The sequence below is a fragment of the Oxyura jamaicensis genome, unplaced genomic scaffold (genome assembly GCF_011077185.1).
Source record: "Oxyura jamaicensis isolate SHBP4307 breed ruddy duck unplaced genomic scaffold, BPBGC_Ojam_1.0 oxyUn_random_OJ72543, whole genome shotgun sequence".
In the NCBI taxonomy this organism is placed as follows: Eukaryota; Metazoa; Chordata; class Aves; order Anseriformes; family Anatidae; genus Oxyura; species Oxyura jamaicensis.
The window spans coordinates 440-21418 of NW_023311107.1; the positions used below are offsets into that span (position 1 = coordinate 440).

At 39.6% G+C, this 20979-nt stretch overlaps 1 protein-coding gene across 1 annotated transcript in view; it reads left to right on the forward strand.

Moving 5' to 3' along the window:
• Positions 1–883: 883 nt before the first annotated feature.
• The window catches only part of LOC118159882 (guanine nucleotide-binding protein subunit alpha-11-like), a gene marked incomplete at its 5' end in the record, with an annotated part of 84951 nt that continues 64855 nt past the window's right edge, over positions 884–20979 (forward strand). The window contains one exon of the mRNA XM_035314419.1: positions 884–1171. Coding sequence (XP_035170310.1) covers positions 884–1171 — 288 coding nt within the window. The remainder of the gene's footprint in view (positions 1172–20979) is intronic.

Consider the following 20979-nt stretch of genomic DNA (forward strand, 5'->3'; position numbering starts at 1 on the left):
ATAAGGCTTCCTTTGTCCTAGGAGCCTAGTATTATGGCATGAATCGAGGCTGAAAGGCTGAGAAGCACTGCATGCATGTAAATGCATTGCATTTTGTGGAGGGCTAAGTAGCTAGGCAAACATACAGCGTTTATATGGCTGTGCAACTGTTCATTCTAAATTTCAATTTCTTTTTATAAATTATTCATATGTTTGCTTAGGTAAGCTCTCGTAATCACAGAGGATGAGGTCACTGAATTGGGCCAAAGAAAAAGATGCTGCGTGATATATTCTGTGAAATTCCCAACAAGCAGATCTTAACTTTAAATCTACCACATTCAGAATGTTAACTTATTATTTGTGCTTTGTGTAAAGTACAAAAATGCAAAGAAATTTAAAGGAAGGAATGACTGCCCATTAAAATATATTAGCCAAATTTTAATTAAAACGGATTTTATATGTTTCTGATGTAAAGATTGCAGAACTGAAATTATATAGAACTAATTGCCTTTCTAACATTTATGTATTGGTTGTATACCGATTTTTGCTTATCATAATGTCCTGAAGGTTTGCCAAGCAAGATTTCTTTTTCTTACTCGATGAGTAAAAACCTATCATAGTAATTCCCCAACATTAGATGTTATTGAGAACTATATCTTCAGGAATGGGGATTTATGGGTATATGGTTATAATTTTAAATACGCAATGGTATATTTTAGATATTTTGGAGTGTATATTTTATTTTAGTTATTAGCTATTAACTAGGTCATTGCTATCTCTTTTTCCATTTCTATTTTGTCTTCAAAATAAAAGTTTTAATTCGGTGTTGCTTCAGTTGTTACTATAATACTGCTGTTTTGATGTTTAACTGGTCCTTGTAGTTACCATGTAAGCAACGTAACCACTTGACAATGTTCTGTCCTGCACTGAACAAGCTGTCCGCTTTGTGCAGAAAAGTCATCTCTCTGTCCAGTGGCTGAAGTATATTCTTCTTATTTGTCTTCCAGGCACAGGAGAGAGTGGCAAAAGCACGTTCATCAAACAGATGAGAATCATCCATGGATCAGGTTACTCTGATGAAGATAAAAGGGGCTTTACAAAATTGGTGTACCAGAATATATTTACAGCAATGCAGGCCATGATCAGAGCCATGGATACCCTCAAAATACCATACAAATATGAACATAATAAGGTGAGATTTTTGTTTATTTCCATAGCTGAAGCTTTTCCTCTTTTATCTTTAGGAAGCATACTGAAGGTCTCTAAAAATTATACATTGTGTACAAATTATATTCTACCTAAAATTTAGAAGAAAAGGGCTTCTTCTAGTCCTGCCTCTACTTCTCTGCCATTTGCACTGCTCTGACTGCACAGAGGTGCTACTCTAAGAAGATATCTGGGGGTGGGAGGGTTGTCATAGCAAGAGGGTTAAGGGGTTAAGAGCAGGCTGGCATTTGCTTGTGACTTTAGTTGCCTCTTTTCCTTTCCTCCCATTCCATGTCTGGGCCAGAGCACAGTTAAGACATTCTTCTGGTTTGCACCAATACTATTTAAGATTTTCCATTAATATTATGTGAGGAAAAATCAAATTTATTAGAAAAATAGGTGGGGATATCTTGTTGAGTGTGAGTATATTATGAAATAAAACTTTTGACACAAGGTCTTAGAATAAGCTAATTCTTTTGAAAGTGATGATATCGCTGAAATTTAGAAAAATAAAAGTTTTATGTAAGTTTTATGTAAGTTTTATCTTTGGTTAGCCTGACTTTGTTCACTTTTTTTAAATATTAGCTTTCTAAAAGAAAGATGAATGACATATTTTAAAGTTTCCATGAAAGAGGGTGAAGCACTTAATACAAGTGATATTTTTTCCATGGGGAGGCAAATGGCTGTATCTCCCATTCCTTTCCATTGGGGTGCTCTGTCTTTGAGAACAGTTCTTGAGAACTGGTCCTGATGTTTACTACTGACTTACTACTGACTCTCAGTAACTTTGTCAGATGGAGAGATTAAGATCTCTTATGAGTGAAAGGCTTGCCTTTCTTTGAATCTTGTGAAAGGAGATTTAATGATTATTTAGTAATCCTGAATGAAAATTACACTTGTATTTTTTTTTATTATTTGCTTAAATATCAGAAGCTATCTAAAAGCACGTAAGTTGACAATAAGGAAGTAAGCTTCTGTTAACTAGGACAGGCAAGATGAAAAAAGTATGTTGATAGAAGTTGTGGTGGTTTTATCTTGCTGGGCAGCTGAACTCCACTACAACCACTCTATCACTCCCCCTCTTCAGAAGAAGAGTGGGAGCAGAGAGTATGCTGGGAAGAGAAAAAAAGTCTCATAGAATCATAGAATCATAGAATCATTAAGGTTGGAAAAGACCTCCAAGATCATCTGGTCCAACCATTACCCTACTACCAATGTTACTGACTAAACCATGTCCCTAAGCACCACATCCAGCCTTTCCTTAAACACCCCCAGGCACAGTGATGCCACAACGTTCCAGTGTCTGAAATTAAAGAGAAAAGGAAGAGGGAAAAAACAAGCAAATGCCGTGCAGAGGCACAATAAGAGAAATAAAATATTCTCTACTTCCCATTAACGAGCGATGTTCAGCTACATCCCAGAAAGCAGGGTATCAATATGCATAGCGGTTGTTTGGGAAGACATATGTCTTCATAATGAGAGCCCTCTCTACACCCCCCTTCCTTCCCCTTTCCCACCTTTTATTACTGAGTCTGACATCATATGGTATGGAATGTCCCTTTGGTTGGTTTAGGTCAGCTGCCCTGGTGATGTCCCCTCCCCACTGCTTGCCCACTCCCAGACTACTGTCTCTGGGGGAGTTTAGAGGGATTCTTGATGCTGTGCCAGCATTGCTCAGCAATAGACAAAACATTGGTGTGATACCAGTGCTGTTCTAGCTACAAGTGCAGAGCATAGTACTGCATGGGCCACTGCAGGAAACGTTAACTCCATCCCAGCCAGACCCAGTACAGAAGTCTTTTGTGTTTACATATATGAAGTTTAATAATTAGAATTTATCTGCAGTGTATGTTTGAAGGGATCTTATTTAGAAGTAGGAAAAGTGAAGCTTCTTATCAGGCGAAGGCATAGTTTCTCCATTTGTGTCCACCAAAGTCATTGCAGCTGATTACCACATTATGATGTAATGGTATTGTAACCAAAGAATCTTGTAGGAGCCTGGGTTTATACAGTGGCAAGTTAGGCAGGTCCTGTCAAAATCAGCATTGGTAACTTTAATATGTTTTTGGGGTTTCTGAGCTTATGAAAATGTTTGGAAATTTTGAAAAATTTGTCCTAAATAGAATGCTGATCTGAACCTCCTAGTCTAATTGTATTCTTGAGCTGTCTGATTTCCCCTTGCCTCTCATAAATCAAAATTCATATAACTCATAATTCATATAACTAGTATTAAAAAGGAAATTGCATTTGTATGTGTATTTCAGCTCCATGTTTTTACTGTACATAAAGCACTGAATTTCCTATCAAACTGACCTTAAATGTTAATTGATTGTGAAGTGCACGTTTTTCTTCTGTATTGGTATTGACCATCTCTTTGCTGTACTATATGGAAGTCCATTATAAATCTTTGTATTATGCTACAGGGTATATATTCTATAGTTATTATTTGAGTGTTGAATTTATATAGAATATTTTTATATAGTTGAAGTGAATGTTAGATGCGGCATATCTGTATACATGTGACCAGACCTTTTTAGTTATAGCTGTTCACTTTTTATATATAAAAATAACTTTCTTGAAAGTGAGAAAGTCTATCTTTGTGCTCAGCTACTTCACAAGCATTCCCATCAGTTCTAATAGGGCTATGTGTGGAGCAAAGTGCCAAAGCTGTCAGGTTCTAGATGCAGTTCCTTTATAAACTCAGCGGGATTTTTTTTAATTCAGGGGAATTAAAAAATACAAACTTTTTTTTTACTTTTTTTTTTTTTTTTTACTTTTTTTTTCATTGAAAACAAGCCTAGAAAACACAGCCTAGAAAACACAGGAAAGGCACTTCCTATGAAATTGAATCTCATGTCAGGAAATTCAGTCTCTGGAAATAATATCTCAAAGTTTGAGTAACAGCATATTCTTAGCACAGTACTTGTTTTGCACAATAGCTTAGAAACCTACAGCTCAAGCTGCTACTTATATGGCTGTGCCTAAAGAAATGGGAGTGAAGAGAAGTGACCGTTTTATCAAATTCAAAACGTTCAATTAAGTAGGCAGTTGGAATCTTTGTACAGTGTAAAACAATGACATCTAGGCTGGATTATTTTAATATCAGCATAGGAAGGAGCAAGTTTTAAGTTAAGGCAGTTAGTTCTTCCAGTATTGTGTTGGCTTCATAGTCACCAATATAATTAAATCAGCAAACTCTGAAATGCTTTGTCCTATATTATGACAATCTAAGTTATTTGAAAGATTTATTATCAGAACAGTGAAAGTCAATTGAGAAACGTAAATGTTAGTGTTTAAATTGTAATGTCTGATTACTGATGGTAGGGGACTGTATCACGTAAAACATTTATCTTGTTAACTGTGAGCTCTATTGAGGTTTAAGATAACAGGTGAGGGTGATCTCTTCTCTAAGGAAATGGTGGCTTATGGATTGCTTTTTTTAGTTTCCTTTTGAGTAAATGTTACTGTGTTTCCATTATTTTTTAAATATAAGTTGTGAAGTTTTTATATGCACATTGAATTTTGGAGAAGCAGTTTATAAAATATATAAAAGCCTTAGGGCGTTCTTTCTGTTTCTCAAAATTGCCCGTCTGCAAAATTGTTGAGTGTACAATAGTAACTCATGTGCAAGCACTAACATTCGCATACACATTTTTTTAAAATCTAAAATATATATTTTAAAATCTTTTTTTAAAACAATCTTTTTAGAATTTTGACCTGTGTATCTATGTTTCTGTCAGTCCACCCAAGTTAATAGTGAATGAAGAAAACCATTAACTGTAATTATTTTTTTAACTTTTGACTTAACTTTGGTGTGGTATCTCCATTCTTGGAGATATTCAAAAGCCACCTGGACATGGTCCTGGGCAACTGGTTCTAGGTGACCCTGCTTGAGCAGGGGGATTGGACCAGATGACCTCCAAAGGTCCCTTCCATCCTTATCCATTCTGATTCTGACATTCCCAGTGTTGTCCATAGTGGCTTAGAAGCCGTTGTTCTAGGTAATGTAGTCCCCATTTCTCCTGTTCTGTCTTTTTTCATGTCTAATATTGCTGAAGGATGTTTTTTTTTATTATTATTATTTTTCTCTCCTGTTGTTACAAAAGTTCTACTAAATAAATCTACTCCTGTACTAAAGAACTACTACCAGTTTTACCCCTTTTTGTTCCTTGTCAGTGTAATTTCCAGAACACAGTTACCTCTTCTTATAGACTGTCTGGAAGTTGTCATTCATTAGTGGTTAACAGGCAGGAAATCTTAATTGAATATGATGCCAAGAATTTCCTGTGAGACTTCTTAAATAGTCATAGCAAGTTACCCAATGTACAAGTTACCCAAGCTACAAGAAGAGAGAGACTGAAAACATAAAATCAACTCTTAGTGTAGACAAAGAAGTTTGCTCTAAGTTTCAATGAGTAGTTCCACTGATGAATTTGTTTCTGTATTTAAGCCTATTCCCTATAGGGAATGTTTAAAAATGAAAATAAGCAAGTATGGGAGAATGCTTTTAACGTCCAAAATCTTACTGATGTTCGATGTTCTCTTCAAGGCCAAGTTTACTTTGTTGATATGTTGATAGCTTTTTTTTTTTTTTTTTTTTTTACCCCAAGTCGGATGAATCTATTGTAACAAACTGTTGTGGTTTAACCCGGCTGGCAGCTAAACACCACACAGCCGTTCGCTCACCCTCCCCCCTCCCGCTCTGGGATGGGGGAGAGAAACGGGAAAGTGAAGCCTGTGAGTTGAGATAAAGACAGTTTATTAAGATAGAAAATAATAATGATAATAATAATAATATGTACAAACAAGTGATGCACAATGCAATTGCTCACCACCTGCTGACCGATGCCCAGCCTATCCCCGAGCAGCCGGCCCCCCCACCCCGGCTAGCCATCCCTATATATTGTTCAGCATGACGTCAGATGGTATGGAATACCCCTTTGGCCAGTTTGGGTCAGCTGTCCTGGGTTTGTCCCCTCCCAGCTCTTGCTGCACCCCCAGCCTGCCCGCTGGCAGGACAGAGCGAGAAGCTGAAAAGTCCTTGGCTTAGTGTAAGCATTGCTCTGCAGCAATTAAAACATCAGCATGTTATCAGCACTCTTCTCATCCTAATCCAAAACATAGCACGCTACCAGCTACTAGGAGGAAAAATAACTGTCCTAACTGAAACCAGGACATAAACAGACAAAAGTAAGATACTAGGAGCAAGTATGGAGTCAGATAACATAAATCTCAAGTGAACAGTTTTGAGTTTTAAATGTTTTGGATCTCTTCAGTGACATTTGATGTTCAGCAAATATAAGTTGGAGAAAAGGACCTCCCTCCTACCTCACCTGATATGCAAATAATGTGAAGGACTGAATACCAAGCAGCAGTGTGCTAATTGTGTTTGAGATCCATTGACTCTCAGATGATATAGTATGTATGGTAGTTTTTGTCTTTTGTGAAAGAAGGATATTCTGAGGATGTTGAAATGAAATGCTTCTGAAGAATAGCTTATTGGTTTGTAACACACATAATAAAGTGCCTCTTCAGGTAGATGGAGAAAACTGTGCCATCCGCACAAACAGTAGTATTCTTCAGTGTCTCATACTTGAAGAAGAGAGCTTAAAAGCAGGTTGCAGGAAAAAGGGATTTATACTACTCATGTTACTTAGCATTTAGCACATCCTAGTACTCTCAGATGTCTTACTCCAGACACATAAAAATAAAGAAAAATTACCTAGTAAATAGAAGTTTTGCAGACTGTTAAATGCTTCAAATAATGTGAAGCTTCTGATGCATTTTTTTGGCAAGAAATAGAATACCTAAAAGCCAGCCAACATGGAAGAGAGCATAGTAAGATTTCAAGTATCGTAATCAATTAACTTTTATTCAGATAAAGAATTAAAGATGACTTTTTTTTTTCAGGAGCCTTGTTTGACGTGAGGTAAAACCTGGCTCCCCAATAGCTTTACATTCCTCCCATGATGACGTTCATCAAAGATCTTTAGGGGCTCCAATAAAGCCATGAACAATTTCTTCCTCAGTGCTTCATAAAGAATGTTGGTAAGGACTTCCACAATCCTAAATAGATCTCAGTCTCTCTTCAACTGGTTTTCTTCTATTTTAAGTCTCCTTCTGTCAGTCATTTACTCCTCTGATGCCCAGCTTGCCTATCTCCAGTCTTTATACATTTAACCTTATAAAGTCCTTATCTATTTACCTGTGACCTTACCATATTGTCCTACTCTCTACTGTTTTTGTTTTCCATTATATTTGAAACAAACTTCAAAAAAAAATCTTTTTATAAATGTGTTAACTTATATTCTGTCCTCCTCCTACTATTTCATTCATTTGTTTACCCCTTGGTTAGAGCAGAGATTTCTTGCATTTGTCAGTATTACTCCAATGAATTTGTAAATTCCTTGTTTCCTCTGTTATGTTCTGCATTACTATTTCATATGTTATTCCAACAGAATTGACTTTTAGATTTTTTTCTAAGTATAGGAAAACGATTATGTATCAGAGATAAGGTAGGTTAGTAAGGTTGCTTGAAATGCTGAGAATATCTGTATTTTTAAGAAACATATCAATAAACAAGCAAATATTCTTCAACTTCCCAATAAAATTATAGGTAATTTCATCTATATGAAAAGAGAAGACTGTCTCAGCCTTCAGTTATGCAACCTTACTTAAATTTTCACATTTTAGAAACAGCTGCAAGACCAAAAAAATCAATGAATTAATCACATTTAGGTTTATGCATGTGTTAATATTTAATTCTGAAAAGAGTAGGACTTTGGTTATGGAGCATGTATGACAGATACAGAATACTGTAGACATAAATTTGAAAACTCAATGTTAGCAGTGCATTATTGCTTAATTTTTTAAAAATATAACATTTTGTTGATTTACTGCCTTTTGCTGACAGGAAGTGGTAAGTCGTATACAAAATCACGTGTATGAGGTGTGATATCCATTTTTTATCTTTTTACTGCATCTGATAGTGGGGGGAATGGGTGAGAGAAATGCTTGCTTACAGATTCTTGTAGATTTTGAGATCATTAATGCAGTAGTTAAAGGACCATGACTATAGGAAGATGTTTTTAGCATTTTTTGTTTGTTTGTTTCTTTTTATAAGTATTCTTTCTCTCTTTCTTCAGATCTGTTTGTCACATAGTTATTTTGCTTAGAAAGCATATTGTGTGTCAGAAAGGAAACATTCATGTAAGCATGCTTTCTGACAATAAAAATGTGAAATGCTCACAGAGAAACTTCTGTATATGTTAGAAATCTGGAGTTTATTTTAAGGTAATGAATGAGTTTTCACACTGAAAATGATTCTGATTTTTCCTTTATTAGCAGCAACTATATAATTATATAGGTATTTATATTACATATATTTAATATACAAATATAGCTATACTTTGCTAGAGTAAAATATTTGTTAACACTAATAGCTTCCTAATTAGTTCATTCATTAGTGCAAGATAAGTATTTAGATTATCCAGCATTGATATCTGAAATAATTTTAGATTTAAATATTTTCTTAAAATTCCTCAGAAACTTTAAGAAAGTATTTCCTATGCACAGTAAGCATTTTGGGGGGAAACTGACTGATCCAATTATGTTCCATTTATGTTATATGAAATTACTAAAAACTCTTCAGTATCATGTCTTCATTATTCATTTCTACTAACAAGATTTTCTTGAAATAAGATTTACTGCCATGAATTAAGAAATCATCAGCTAAAACAGGCCATTTTTTTCTGAAGGTTTTATTAATATCTCTTTTTCAGTTTCTACTTCCTATTTGTTAAAAGTCATAAATTCCAAGATGCAATAAAGCTTCCTTTTATTATACAGTTCAGCTTTGGTTTAGAAAATTGGCTATTGACAATATTATTTTCCAGAATCAAAACACAAAACCTCTGTTGCATGACTCAACTTTGGCCACAAAATTTATACATTTTGACTGGTTTCTATATATTATTTAATATTATGGTGGGCCTGTGATATTGGAGAAGTAGAAAATGATGTTATGATCAGGTCACTTTTATGAACACTCTTGAGTATAACAAAACAGAGCTACATATTGTGTTAAAAGGGTAACGGAGACAGGGAGTTGCTTTGAATACCCTCTTACACTTCTTTAATTCTCATGTGTCTCTCAGTTTCTCAGCTCTTAATCCCTATTGTACATGAGAGTTCATGAGATGTATGCCTTGTCTGGGGCAAGTAATACTGTGGAAAAGCTGTTACAATTAAGGGGGTGTGTGTTAATTTTTTTCAGGTTGATGACTTTCCATTTTTCTTCATGTAACCAACAGGGTAGAGTTAAAATTTGGAACATTTTTTAGTTAACCTGGCAAGCTAACTTGTAGATAAGAGTGTTAACAATAGACTGCATGTACGTTTGGCAAATTTTCTGTTTTTCTTGAAAATTTCCAAAATGTAAATTATGTGCCAAATTGTTTATGTTCCTCTATCCTTAGATATATTTTTTTCAATAAACTATGACCAATTGTGGTGGTTTTACGCTGCTATGCAGCTGAATTCCACCACAACCGCTTTCTCACTCAGGGAGAAAATATAAGGGATCACGGGTTGATATAAGGACAAGGAGATCACTCAACAATTATTGTCACAGGCAAAACAGACTCAGAACAATAAGATTAATGTAATTAATTGCCTACGACTAGCACACCAGAACAGTGATAAACTAAAAGCAAACGAAAAACACCTTCACCCCCATCCACCCTCTTCTATGTCCTCCCCCCCAAGTAGCACAGGGGAACAGGGAATGGGGGTTGCAGTCAGTCCATAACGCTTCATCTCTGCCACTCCTTCACAATCACTCTCTTCCCCTGCTCCAACATAGGGTCCCTCCCATGGGATACAGTCCTTCCCGAACTGATCCGACGTGGACTTCCCACAGGCAGCAGCTCTTCAAGAACTGCTCCAAATATGGGTCCGTACTACAGGGTCCATCCATCAGGAGCAAACTGCTCCAACCTGGATCCTTCATGGGCAGCAGCTCCTGCCAGATCACCTGCTCCTGCATGGGCTCCTCTCCAGGGGCCGCAGGTTCAGTCTGGAGTCTGCTCTGGTGGGGGCTCTCCACAGGCCATAGCCTCCTTCAGGTCAGATCCACCTGCTCCATCATGGTCTCCTCCACAGGCTGCAGCATGAAAATCTGCTCCACCGTGGTACACCATGGACTGTAGGGGGACAACCTGCTCCACCATGATCCTCTCCACAGGCTGCAGGGGAACATCAGCTCCAGTGCCTGGAGCACCTCCTTCCACTCCTTCTTCACTGAACTTGGTGCCTGCAGGGCTGTGTCTCACGCCTCACTCTCCCAGCTGCTGTTGTGCAGCAGTTTTTCCACTTTCTTAAAATTTGCTCACACAGAGACACAACCAACGTTGCTCATTGGCTTGGCTCTGACCAGCAGCGAGTCCCTTTTAGAGCTGGCTGGAACCGGCTCTTATCTAACAGGGTGGCAGATTCTGGATTCTTCTCACAGAGTCCACCCCTGCAGCCCCCTGCTACCAAAACCTTGCCACGTAAACCCAATACACCAATTATTTGAGAATCTATGCTTTCTGTATTTGTTGTTGGTAGTACAAGCAGATAAATGAGTCCTCTCGGTGTGTGCATTTGTTCTTTGTACCTTGCCTACAGTCCTTATCCAGCTATTTTTTGGACCAGTGAACCAAGTGCTGTCAATTATACAGGATGTACAAAAAAGTAACTATCTGTCACTGGAGTATAAAAAGTCTTGGGCACATTTGCTTCCCTTCTGGACTCCAGTACAGCCATATGTGGAAGAATGGGAACATGCCACAGAGTAAGAGGTATTAACACAGCAGTTGTGTAACCCTGGTGAATCCCATTGTGCTCTTTGTGGTTCCAGCTGTACCACTTCATGGCTATTTTAATGTTTGTATTACTATTTATCCAAAAAAAAAAAAAAAAAAAAAACAGCTATCAAAAATATTGCCATTGGATTTTGTTTGGTCATATTTTCTTATCTAGTCCATATCTATATCTACAGAGGCTTTACTGGGTATTTCATAGAAGAACACCATCTTGACCTTGGAAATTCTGACTGCAAACTTGTTTTTTCTAACTGTACCATTTGTATGGACACACTATGTCATTTTACATTTGCGAAGGTTTAGAACAAAATGAGGGTTTTTGTGCTCATTTCTATTAGTGTGTTTATTCAATTATGATTATTTTTGAGGTAGTCCAGTAGTTTATTCTTTACTGCTGGTTCTGCTCAAATAGTTGCTTCACATTGGAGAAACATGGTGGCACAAATTATTCAAGGCACCTTCAAGGACTGTTTAAAACAGGAATCTCCTGAGTACTAAACAGGCATAGTTTTTAGACATGCAGGGTTCACTAAGTAAACTCTTGGATTACATTGGCAACTTGTAGTTGTGTATAAACATGATTTATGTCCCATTTAAGTATTTTAACCAGTGTTCTGACATAACAGCACTTTTCTGCAGTGTATTCTAATATTTTTTTGAGCTGGGTGTAGATGCAAAGTTAGTATAAGTTATCAATCCACTTTTTCAGAAACTGAAAATATGTGAATAGCTTGGAATAAAATGGTTTTCTTTTCTGTTACAATTTTTATTAAGAGCAGGAATCATGATAACATTCAAAAAACAAAACAAAACAAACAAACAAACAAAAAACACTAAACACCTCAATTTCTATCTAAACCATAACATAATATGTTCATATATCATTTGGTAATAAAGCTAAGGCCAGAATAATTCATTGTACCAGGCTCTGAAAGTTAAAGTTGCTTCTTATAAAGCACATGTCACAACCAAATAAGAAGAATCTTGTATAATTTAAGCTCTTGGCAATTTTGTTTTTACTGAATTCAAAAAACAATATAATCATAAAATTGTGTGTGTTTTCTGGGATGCAATATTTTTAAGAAACATTTTATATATATATTTTGTATGTTTCCTTTGATGACCCTATGCTATTTTTTATATATTTTTAAAGCTGGTTTCATTGAAACTCTGGACTAAAATTTTTTGCAGTAAGGCTTTTTAATGACTTTTTTTTTTTTCTTTTTCTCCATAAAATGAGAACTTTCTTGGTTTCCCGTGATTCTTTTTTCGCCTTTCCTTTCCTCCACTTTCTCAGTCAGTCTGGAATGCTTCAATATTGCCTTGACCTTTGAAAATTTAAAACACAAAAAACAAAGGATTGAAAATAAAGCTACTCAAAACAGTGTAAAAACTTGCTGTCTATTGTAAATTCTCTTGCAGTCAGTCTGCACATGAAAATAAGACCATAGGGAAGAATGAAATGTGACAATTTTCAAAAATAGCTTGTGGAACTTTTAATGTAAATGTGCGATAACATTTTTGGGAAGAAAGTAACTTCAACATTTCTAAAAGATTTTTTTTCAACTACCTGCCATTTTATAACTAGCATGAGTTTTTTTAACCCTTTTCTGTAGCAAAAAAAGTTAACTGCTTCTGTGATAATGCAGGTGCCAACAATACTAGACTGAGATATCACTAAAAGATATGAAGAATGTTTGACTAGTACATGTATGTAATTTGGCAGACAGCATAAAATGGACTTTTCTAAAAGAAAATCTGAGTTATTTGTCTGTTTCAAATTTGCTTATGGGGGGAAGCTGTTTAAGGTTACTGATGGACAAACTGAAGTCATAATTGCTCAGCACTGGTAAACTGAGAGAGGAATGAGCTGATGTAGCATGCAAGAATACCTCACCTGGCTGGAAATGGGAATGAAAACTCCATGTAAGAGAGCAAAGGTTCCTTTCTGATGAGATATGAAAAGCTGGAGTATTCTCTTGAAACAATCGTGGAATATGAGTGGTCAGGGGCTGACTTTGGTAAAGAGAACTGGGACTGGGGGGATGAACCAAAAGCAAGGTTAAGGCGCCTGGTGCTGTTTCTCACATAATTGGTTGGTTTAGGTCAGCTGCCCTGGTGGTGTCTCCTCCCCACCTCTTACCCACTCCCAGCCTGCTGGCTCCTGGGGAGATTGCAGGGAGTCCTGATGCTGTGCCAGTCTTGCTCAGCAGTAGACAAAACACTGGTGTTATATCAATGCTATTCTAGCTACAAGTGCAGAGCACAGCACTCTATGGGCTGTCACAGGGAAAGTTAACTCCATCCCAGCCAGACCCAGTACAGAAGTCTTTTGTGTTTACATATATGAAGTTTAATTATTAGAATTGATCTGCAGTATATGTTTGAAGAGATCTTATTTAGATTCAGTACACTACAGTACATAACAGGTTTGACTGGGTAGGTCCAGCTCAGTTGGCAGATCCCCTAGTATTGACTAACCAGGTGGCCTTTGCCAAATGTGTATCCCAATTTTTGAATGTCCCATTGCCTTCAGTGTAGTCTTTAACAGTCCATTATATCATTCAACTATACCAGACACTGGTGCATGATAGGGGATGTGATACACCCACTCAACACCATGTTCTTTGGCCCAAGTGTCTATGAGGTTGTTTCGGAAATGAGTCCCATTGTCTGACTCAATTCTTTCTGGGGTGCCATGTTGCCCATGACTTGCTTTTCAAGGCCCAGGATAACGTTCCGGGAGGTAGCATGGGGCACAGGATATGTTTCCAGCCATCCGGTGGTTGCTTCCACCATTGAAAGTACGTGGCACTAGCCGTTACGGGTTTGAGGGAGTGTGATATAATCAATCTGCCAGGCCTCTCCATATTTATATTTCAGCCAATGTCCTCCATACCAAAGAGGCTTTAACCACTTGGCTTGCTTGATTGCAGCACGTTTCACACTCATGAATAACCTGTGCTATAGTGTCCATGGTCAGGTTCACCCCTCGATCACAAGCCCATCTATATGTTGCACCTTGATGGCCTGAGGTGTCATCAAGCTATAAATAATTCACCCTTATGTTGCCAGTCCAAGTCCACCTTCAATCTTAGCAGCCTGATCCACTTGCTGGTTGTTTTGATGTTTTTCAGCGGCCTGATTCGTAGGCACGTGAGCATCTACATGGCGTACCTTTACAACCAGGTTCTCTACCCAGGCAGGAATATCTTGCCACAATGCAGCAGCTGTGATGGGTTTGCCTCTGCGTTGCCAGTTTCTCTGCTTCCATTGCTGCAGCCACCCCAACAGGGCATTTGCTACCATCCACGAATCAGTGTATAGGTAGAGAACTGGCCACTTTTCTCGTTCAGCAATATCTAAAGCCAGCTGGATGGCTTTCACTTCTGCAAATTGACTCGATTCACCTTCTCTCTCAGCAGCTTCTGCAACTTGTCGTGGAGGACTCCATACAGCAGCCTTCCATCTCCGATGCTTTCCTACAATGTGACAGGACCCATCAGTGAACAGGGCATATCTCTTCTCATTTTCTGCTAGCTTGTTATACAGTGCAGCATTTTCAGCACAGGCCACCTCCTCCTCTGATCATATCCCAAAATATTTGCCTTCTGGCCACTCCACAGTCACTTCCAAGATTCCTGGGCGACTGGGGATTCCTGTTCGAGCCGGCTGAGTAATCAGTGCAACCCACTTACTCCTTGTAGCATCAGTTGTCTGATGTGTAAAGGGGGTCCTCCCTTTGAACATCCAGCCCAGTACCAGCAATCAGGGTGCCAAGAAGAGCTATGCTTCAGTACCAACCACTTCTGAAGCAGATTGAACACCTTCATATGCTGCCAAAATTTTCAGTTGGAGTGTAGCAGGCCTTGGATCCTGTGTATCCTTGACTCCAGAACCCAAAGGGTCAACCTTGGCTTCCATAGGCTCTTTCTGCCAGAGGCTCCAGGTGGGACCATTCTCCCCAGCTGCAGTGTAGAGCACATTCTTTACATCTTGTCCTGTTCAGACTGGCCCAAGGGCTACTGCATGAATTATTTCCTGCTTAACTTGTTCAAAGGTGTTGTCATTGCTTGGGGCCCCATTTGAAGTTGTTATTATGGATTACTTGGTAGAGCGGGTTTACAGTCAGACTGTAATTTGTAATGTGCATTCTCCAAAAACTCACAACACCTAGGAAAGTTTGTGTTTCCTTTTTGCTAGTTGGTGGAGACATAGCAGTTATTTTGATCACATCCATTGGAATCTGATGACATGCATCTAGTCATTTTATTCTTAAAATCTAGATCTCTTGTGCAGGACCTTTGGCCTTTTTTTTTTAATGGGAAAACCATCATTCAGAAGGTATACTGAATGCCCCTGAGAAGTGCAAGTAAACTGGGGCCTGCACTCTGCTGCTAAAGGGGTAGAGAAAAATGCATTAGCGATATCCATTGTGGCATACCACTTGGCTGCCTTTGATTCCAGTTCGTATTGGAGTTCTAGCAGTGCAGCATTCAGCAGTGGTGTGACTTCGTTCAGGCCACGATAGTCCACTGTTAGTCTCCACTCACCATTAGACTTTCGCACTGGCCATATGGGACTGCTAAAGGGTGAGTGAGTCTTGCTAATCACTCCTTGGCTCTCCAGTTGATGAATTAGCTCATGGATGGGAGTCAGGGAGTCTCGGTTGGTGTGCTATTGCTGCCAATGCACCGTTTTGGTAGCGATTGGCACTTGCTGTTCTTCAACCCTCAGCAACCTTGCAAAAGAAGGGCCCTCCGAGAGACTGGGAAAGGTAGACAACCATTTAGTGGTCAGTGGTTCTATGTCCAGGTGGAGACCATTAGTAGTGTCCCACGGGGCCTGTCTTGGGACCCGTGCTTTTCAATATCTTCATCACTGACATAGACAATGGGATTGATTGCACCCTCAGTAAGTTTGCAGATGATACCAAGCTAAGTGGTGTGGTTGATACAACAGAAGGAAGGGATGCCATCCAAAGGGACCTGGATAAGCTTGAGAAGTGGGCACATGTGAACTGCATGAGTTTGAACAAGTCTAAGTGCAAGTTGTTACGCCTGGGTCAGGGCAATCCCAGACATGAGCACAGGCATGGAGAAGAACTCATTGAGAGGAGCCCTGCAGAGGAAGACTTGGGGGTTCTAGTAGACAAAAGGCTCAACATGAGCCAGCAGTTTGTGCTTCCAGCCCAGAAGGCCAACTGCATCCTGGGCTGCATCAAAGGAGGAGTGGCCAACAGGTTGAGAGAGGTTATTATCCCCTTCTACTATGCCCTCATGAGGCCCCACTTGGAGTACTGCATCCAGGTCTGGGGCCCCCAACACAAGAAAGATGTGGATCTGTTAGAGCAATTCCAGAGGATGGCTGCAAAATTGATCAGAGGGCTGCAGCATCTCTCCTACAATGGGCTGAGAGAGCTGGGGCTGTTCAGCCTACAGAAGAGGAGGCTCTGGGGTGACCTCATTGCAACATTTCAGTACTAAAAGGGACTTATAAAAAGGATGGAGAAGGACACTTTACTCGGGTAGATAATGATAGCATAAGGAGGAGTGGTCTTAAACTAAAAGAGGATAGATTTAGACTAGACATTAGGAGGAAATTCTTCACTCAGAGAGTGGTGAGACACTGGAACAGGTTGCCCAGAGAGGTTGTGGATGCCTCATCCCTGGAGGCGTTCAAGACCAGGCTGGATGGGGCCTTGGCCAACCTGATCTAGTGCGGTTCTGGCCCATTATAGCTTGATGGCATTAGAGTACATTGTGCACCGGTGTCTACTAAAGCCTTATCACAGAATCACAGAATGTTAGGGATGGGAAGGGACCTTGAAAGATCACCTAGTCCAATCCTTATGCTGGAGCAGGAATACCTAGATCAGGTCACACAGGAACGTGTCCAGGTAGGTTTTGAAAGTCTCAAGAGAAGGAGACTCCACAACTCTCCTGGGCAGCCTGTTCCAGCGTTCTGTCACCCTCACCGTAAAAAAAGTTTTGTCTCATATTTAAGCAGAACCTCTTATGTTCCAGCTTGCACCCATTGTCCCTTGTCCTATCATTAGATGTAACTGAGAAGAGCCTGGCTCCCTCCTCCTGACACTCACCCTTTACATATTTATAAACATTAATAAGGTTTCCCCTCAGTCTCCTCCAAGCTAAAGAGACCCAGCTCCCTCAGCCTTTCCTTGTAAGGGAGATACTCCACTTCCCGCTCCACAAAGATGATTACTTTCTGGCTCTACGCTGGACTGTCTCAAGCAGTTCCCTGTCCTTGAACTGAGGTGTCCAGAACAGATGCGGTCTCAGCAGGGCAGAGTAGAGGGGGAGAAGAACCTCTCTCGACCTAGTAATCACATCCCTTCTAATACACCCCAGGATGCCATTGGTCTTCTTGGCCACAAGGGCACAGTGCTGGCTCATGGTCATCCCGCTGTCCACCAGGATCCCCAGATCCATTTCCCCTATGCTGCTCTCCAGCAGGGCAGTCCCCAACTTATAATGGTGTCTGGGGTTGTTCTTGCCCACATGCAAGACCTGGAGCATCGAGCCCAGTTACAATAGGGTGCTTTTGCCACTCATTCCCAGTTAGGCTCACTTCAGCCTCCAATACAGTTAACTGCTGCGATCCCCCTGTCACTCCAGAAATAGGAATGCGTTCTGGCCCTTTATTGATTGATGGCATTACAGTACACTGTGCTCCGGTGTCTACTAAAGCCTTATACTTCTGTGCGTCTGATGTGCCAGGCCATCGAATCCACACAGTCCAATAAACCCGATTGTCCCTTTCCTCCCCCTGGCTGGAGGCAGAACCCCTCTAATCCTGGTCAGAATCTTCATTTCTTTGTCTACAGGACTGCCTGCTAGAAGCTTTTCAGAGAACCCCTTTTTTTTGTTTTCTTTCGGAAATCACATACCTGTGTCTCTAGGGTCGAGGTAGATCTTCCATCCCATTTTCTCATGTCCTCTCCATGGTCATGTAGGTAAAACCACAGGGTGGCACGGGGTGTGTATCCACTATATCTTCTTTCTTGAACAGAGGGACACTTGTTCCTGATAGCTGAGATACTGGTTCATACAGGTGGGGAGGAAGATATATTCTCTTTAAGTTGGTGGGCCTCTTGGGAAATTTCTCCAAAGTATTCTCTTTGAGTTGGTGGACCTCTTCTACCAATAAGCTTCCCCACAGCCAAGACGCAGGCCTGTAGGGAAGGAAAGAGACTTTGTCGTACTGCCAGAGTCATCTAGTCAATTCATCTATGGTGGGTTCCTCTCAGTTTTTCCAGGTCATTACTGCCAATCAGCTGGTATATGATGATGGTGCACTCTGTACAAACTTCTACCCCATGAGTCATGTACAGTTGACTTCATCTAGATATGTTTGTTGTCTACATCATCATAAATTACCTCCAGTATGGCTAATTCCCTCAGGTACTGAATTCCCTTCTCCATGGTGGTCCATTTGCCTGGTTGACGTACAAGATCTTCCTTGAAGGGATACCTTTCCTTCATGCCTAACAGGAGATACCTCCAGAGGGTGAAGATTTGTTCTCCTTTTCCAATTGCTTTGTCAATGCCCCCTTCCCTAGCAAGGGATCCTGGCTGCCTGGTTTCCCTGCCCTCTAATTTGTTGTTTTTTGTTGCGGGGTTGTTTCCCCTCTACCAGTCAGTGGGAAATTCACCAGATTCCCATGACTTCTCTAATATTATGGATAGTACCTTAGCAGCTTCATCTGCCAGTTCCCTCAGGACCCTCAGATGCATCTCATCAGGTCCCATGGACTTGTGCACCTTTAGGTTCCTTAGATGGTCTCAAAGATGATCTACAGTGGGCATTTCTTCATTCTCCCACTCTCTGCCTTTGCCTTCTGTGACTTGGGTGGTGTGGCTAGAACACTTGCTGGTGTGTTCTCAACACTGTTTTAGTCACAAATGCAAAACATAGAACCATATGAGCTTCTATGAAGAAAATTAACTCTATCTCAGCCAAAACCAGCACAGTGTATTTAAATCATTCATTTAAATATATATATATCATCAAAATAATAATATGAAGGAAAGTGTAGCAAAGCACAAAGTGGCAGATTCATGTACCAATCACAGAATCACAGAATAGTCTAGGTTGGAAGAGACCTACAAGATCACCGAGTCCAACCTCTGACCTAACGCTAACAAATCTTCCACTAAACCATATCCCTAAGCTCTACATCTAAACGTCTTTTAAAGACCTCCAGGGATGGTGACTCAACCACTTCCCTGGGCAGCCTATTCCAGTGACTAACAACCCTTTCAGTAAAGAAGTTCTTCCTAATATCCAACCTAAACCTCCCCTGGCGCAACTTTAGCCCATTCCCCCTCGTCCTGTCACCAGGCACGTGGGAGAATAGACCAATCCCCACCTTGCTACAGCCTCCCTTCAGGTACAAAAAGAAGCCTTGAAAAACAAGTCAGCAGTGCTTTGCTTTCCTTGTTTAAATGAGCTCTGCTTGGCATCTGTTATGTTTCTAGCAATTAGAAAATTGTGCCTGATTTATAAAGAAAGACACTTTTTATGTCAAATGGCATAAAACTGTCATCTCCCTCAAAGTCCATTTCAAACAGCTACTCATCACTATGCTATAATATGTCTGTGGTTACTCGAGAAAATAATGTTGGGTTGTATCTTTAACATGTCTAAATTCATTCTTCTGTGACCCTGTTCAAGACAACTTTTCATTTGAGATTAAATTTTACCACTTAGTCCTTCCAGTTCTTTACTCCATACAAATGCTCACATAAAGTGCTTAGGGGAAGCATCAGAAATAAGTAGGTGATAAACTACTATGTAGCTTTAAATGCCTAGGGTAAATCTGAAGCTAATTTTCAGAGTTAATTTCCAAAAAAAAGAAGAGGTAATTGTTTAGAAAGGCAATAATCTTGGTTAGAAAATACACAAATGCAGCTATTTAAGCTTGATGCATTATTTTTTTCCAAAGGAAAATTCCCACAGGAATCATTCATTATTTTCAATCATTTCAATATTTCACAATCCTTTGATAGTTCTGTATCAGTTTGAAATTATTGCTGTGTCTGTTATGAGTTAATCAGCAGAGGGCAATCTCTTCCTTTAAAAATACAAGAAAGTATGGCTTAAAATTACAGAGAATAAATGCTTTTCTTTGCAGTGCTTTTGACTTATTTCAGTTTAAAATTTCATAAATATTTATAAATGCAATGTTATTTTTAATGTAATACGTCTAAACTGAAACAGAAATATGCTTATTTTAGAAATATAGCTTCTTTTTTTCTTTTTTTTAAGAGCTGGGCAGCTGAGCTCTACCACAACCGCTCTCTCTCCTCAAAGGGAAAGGAGGAGAAAATGCAATGAAAATGGCTCAAGGGTTGAGATAAGGACAGGGAGATCACTCAACAATTATTGTCACAGGCAAAATAAGATGAGCATAGGGATAATAATGTAATTTATTACCTATTACTAACAAGCTAGAGAAGTGAGAAACTGAAAACTAACTAAAAACACTTCCCCCCCCCCCCCATCCACCTTCTTCTACATCCTCGATCTGAGCAGTGCAGGGGAACAGGGAATGGGGGCTGCGATCAGTCTTTAACACTTCGTCTCTACCGCTCCTTCATAGATTCATAGAATCATAGAATATCCCGAGCTGGAAGGGACCCATAAGGATTGTTATAAATTAGACCACACAATTTACTGGTCTATTGAAAACTATTTTATTAATCAAGTAAGCAGACACAAACAAAACAGCGCTGGGCGGCTGGGGAGTCTCCGCTCCGCAACAGCACGCAACTTCCCTTTCCAGTGTTGCTGTTTTATAGCAGTTGAATTTCGGCTTCTCAGGACTTGTTGAACTGGCTGAGGCTGCGCAGTCTATTGTTGAGAGGGGGGTCGTTATTCCTCTGCTCCGTGTTCAGGTGGGGGT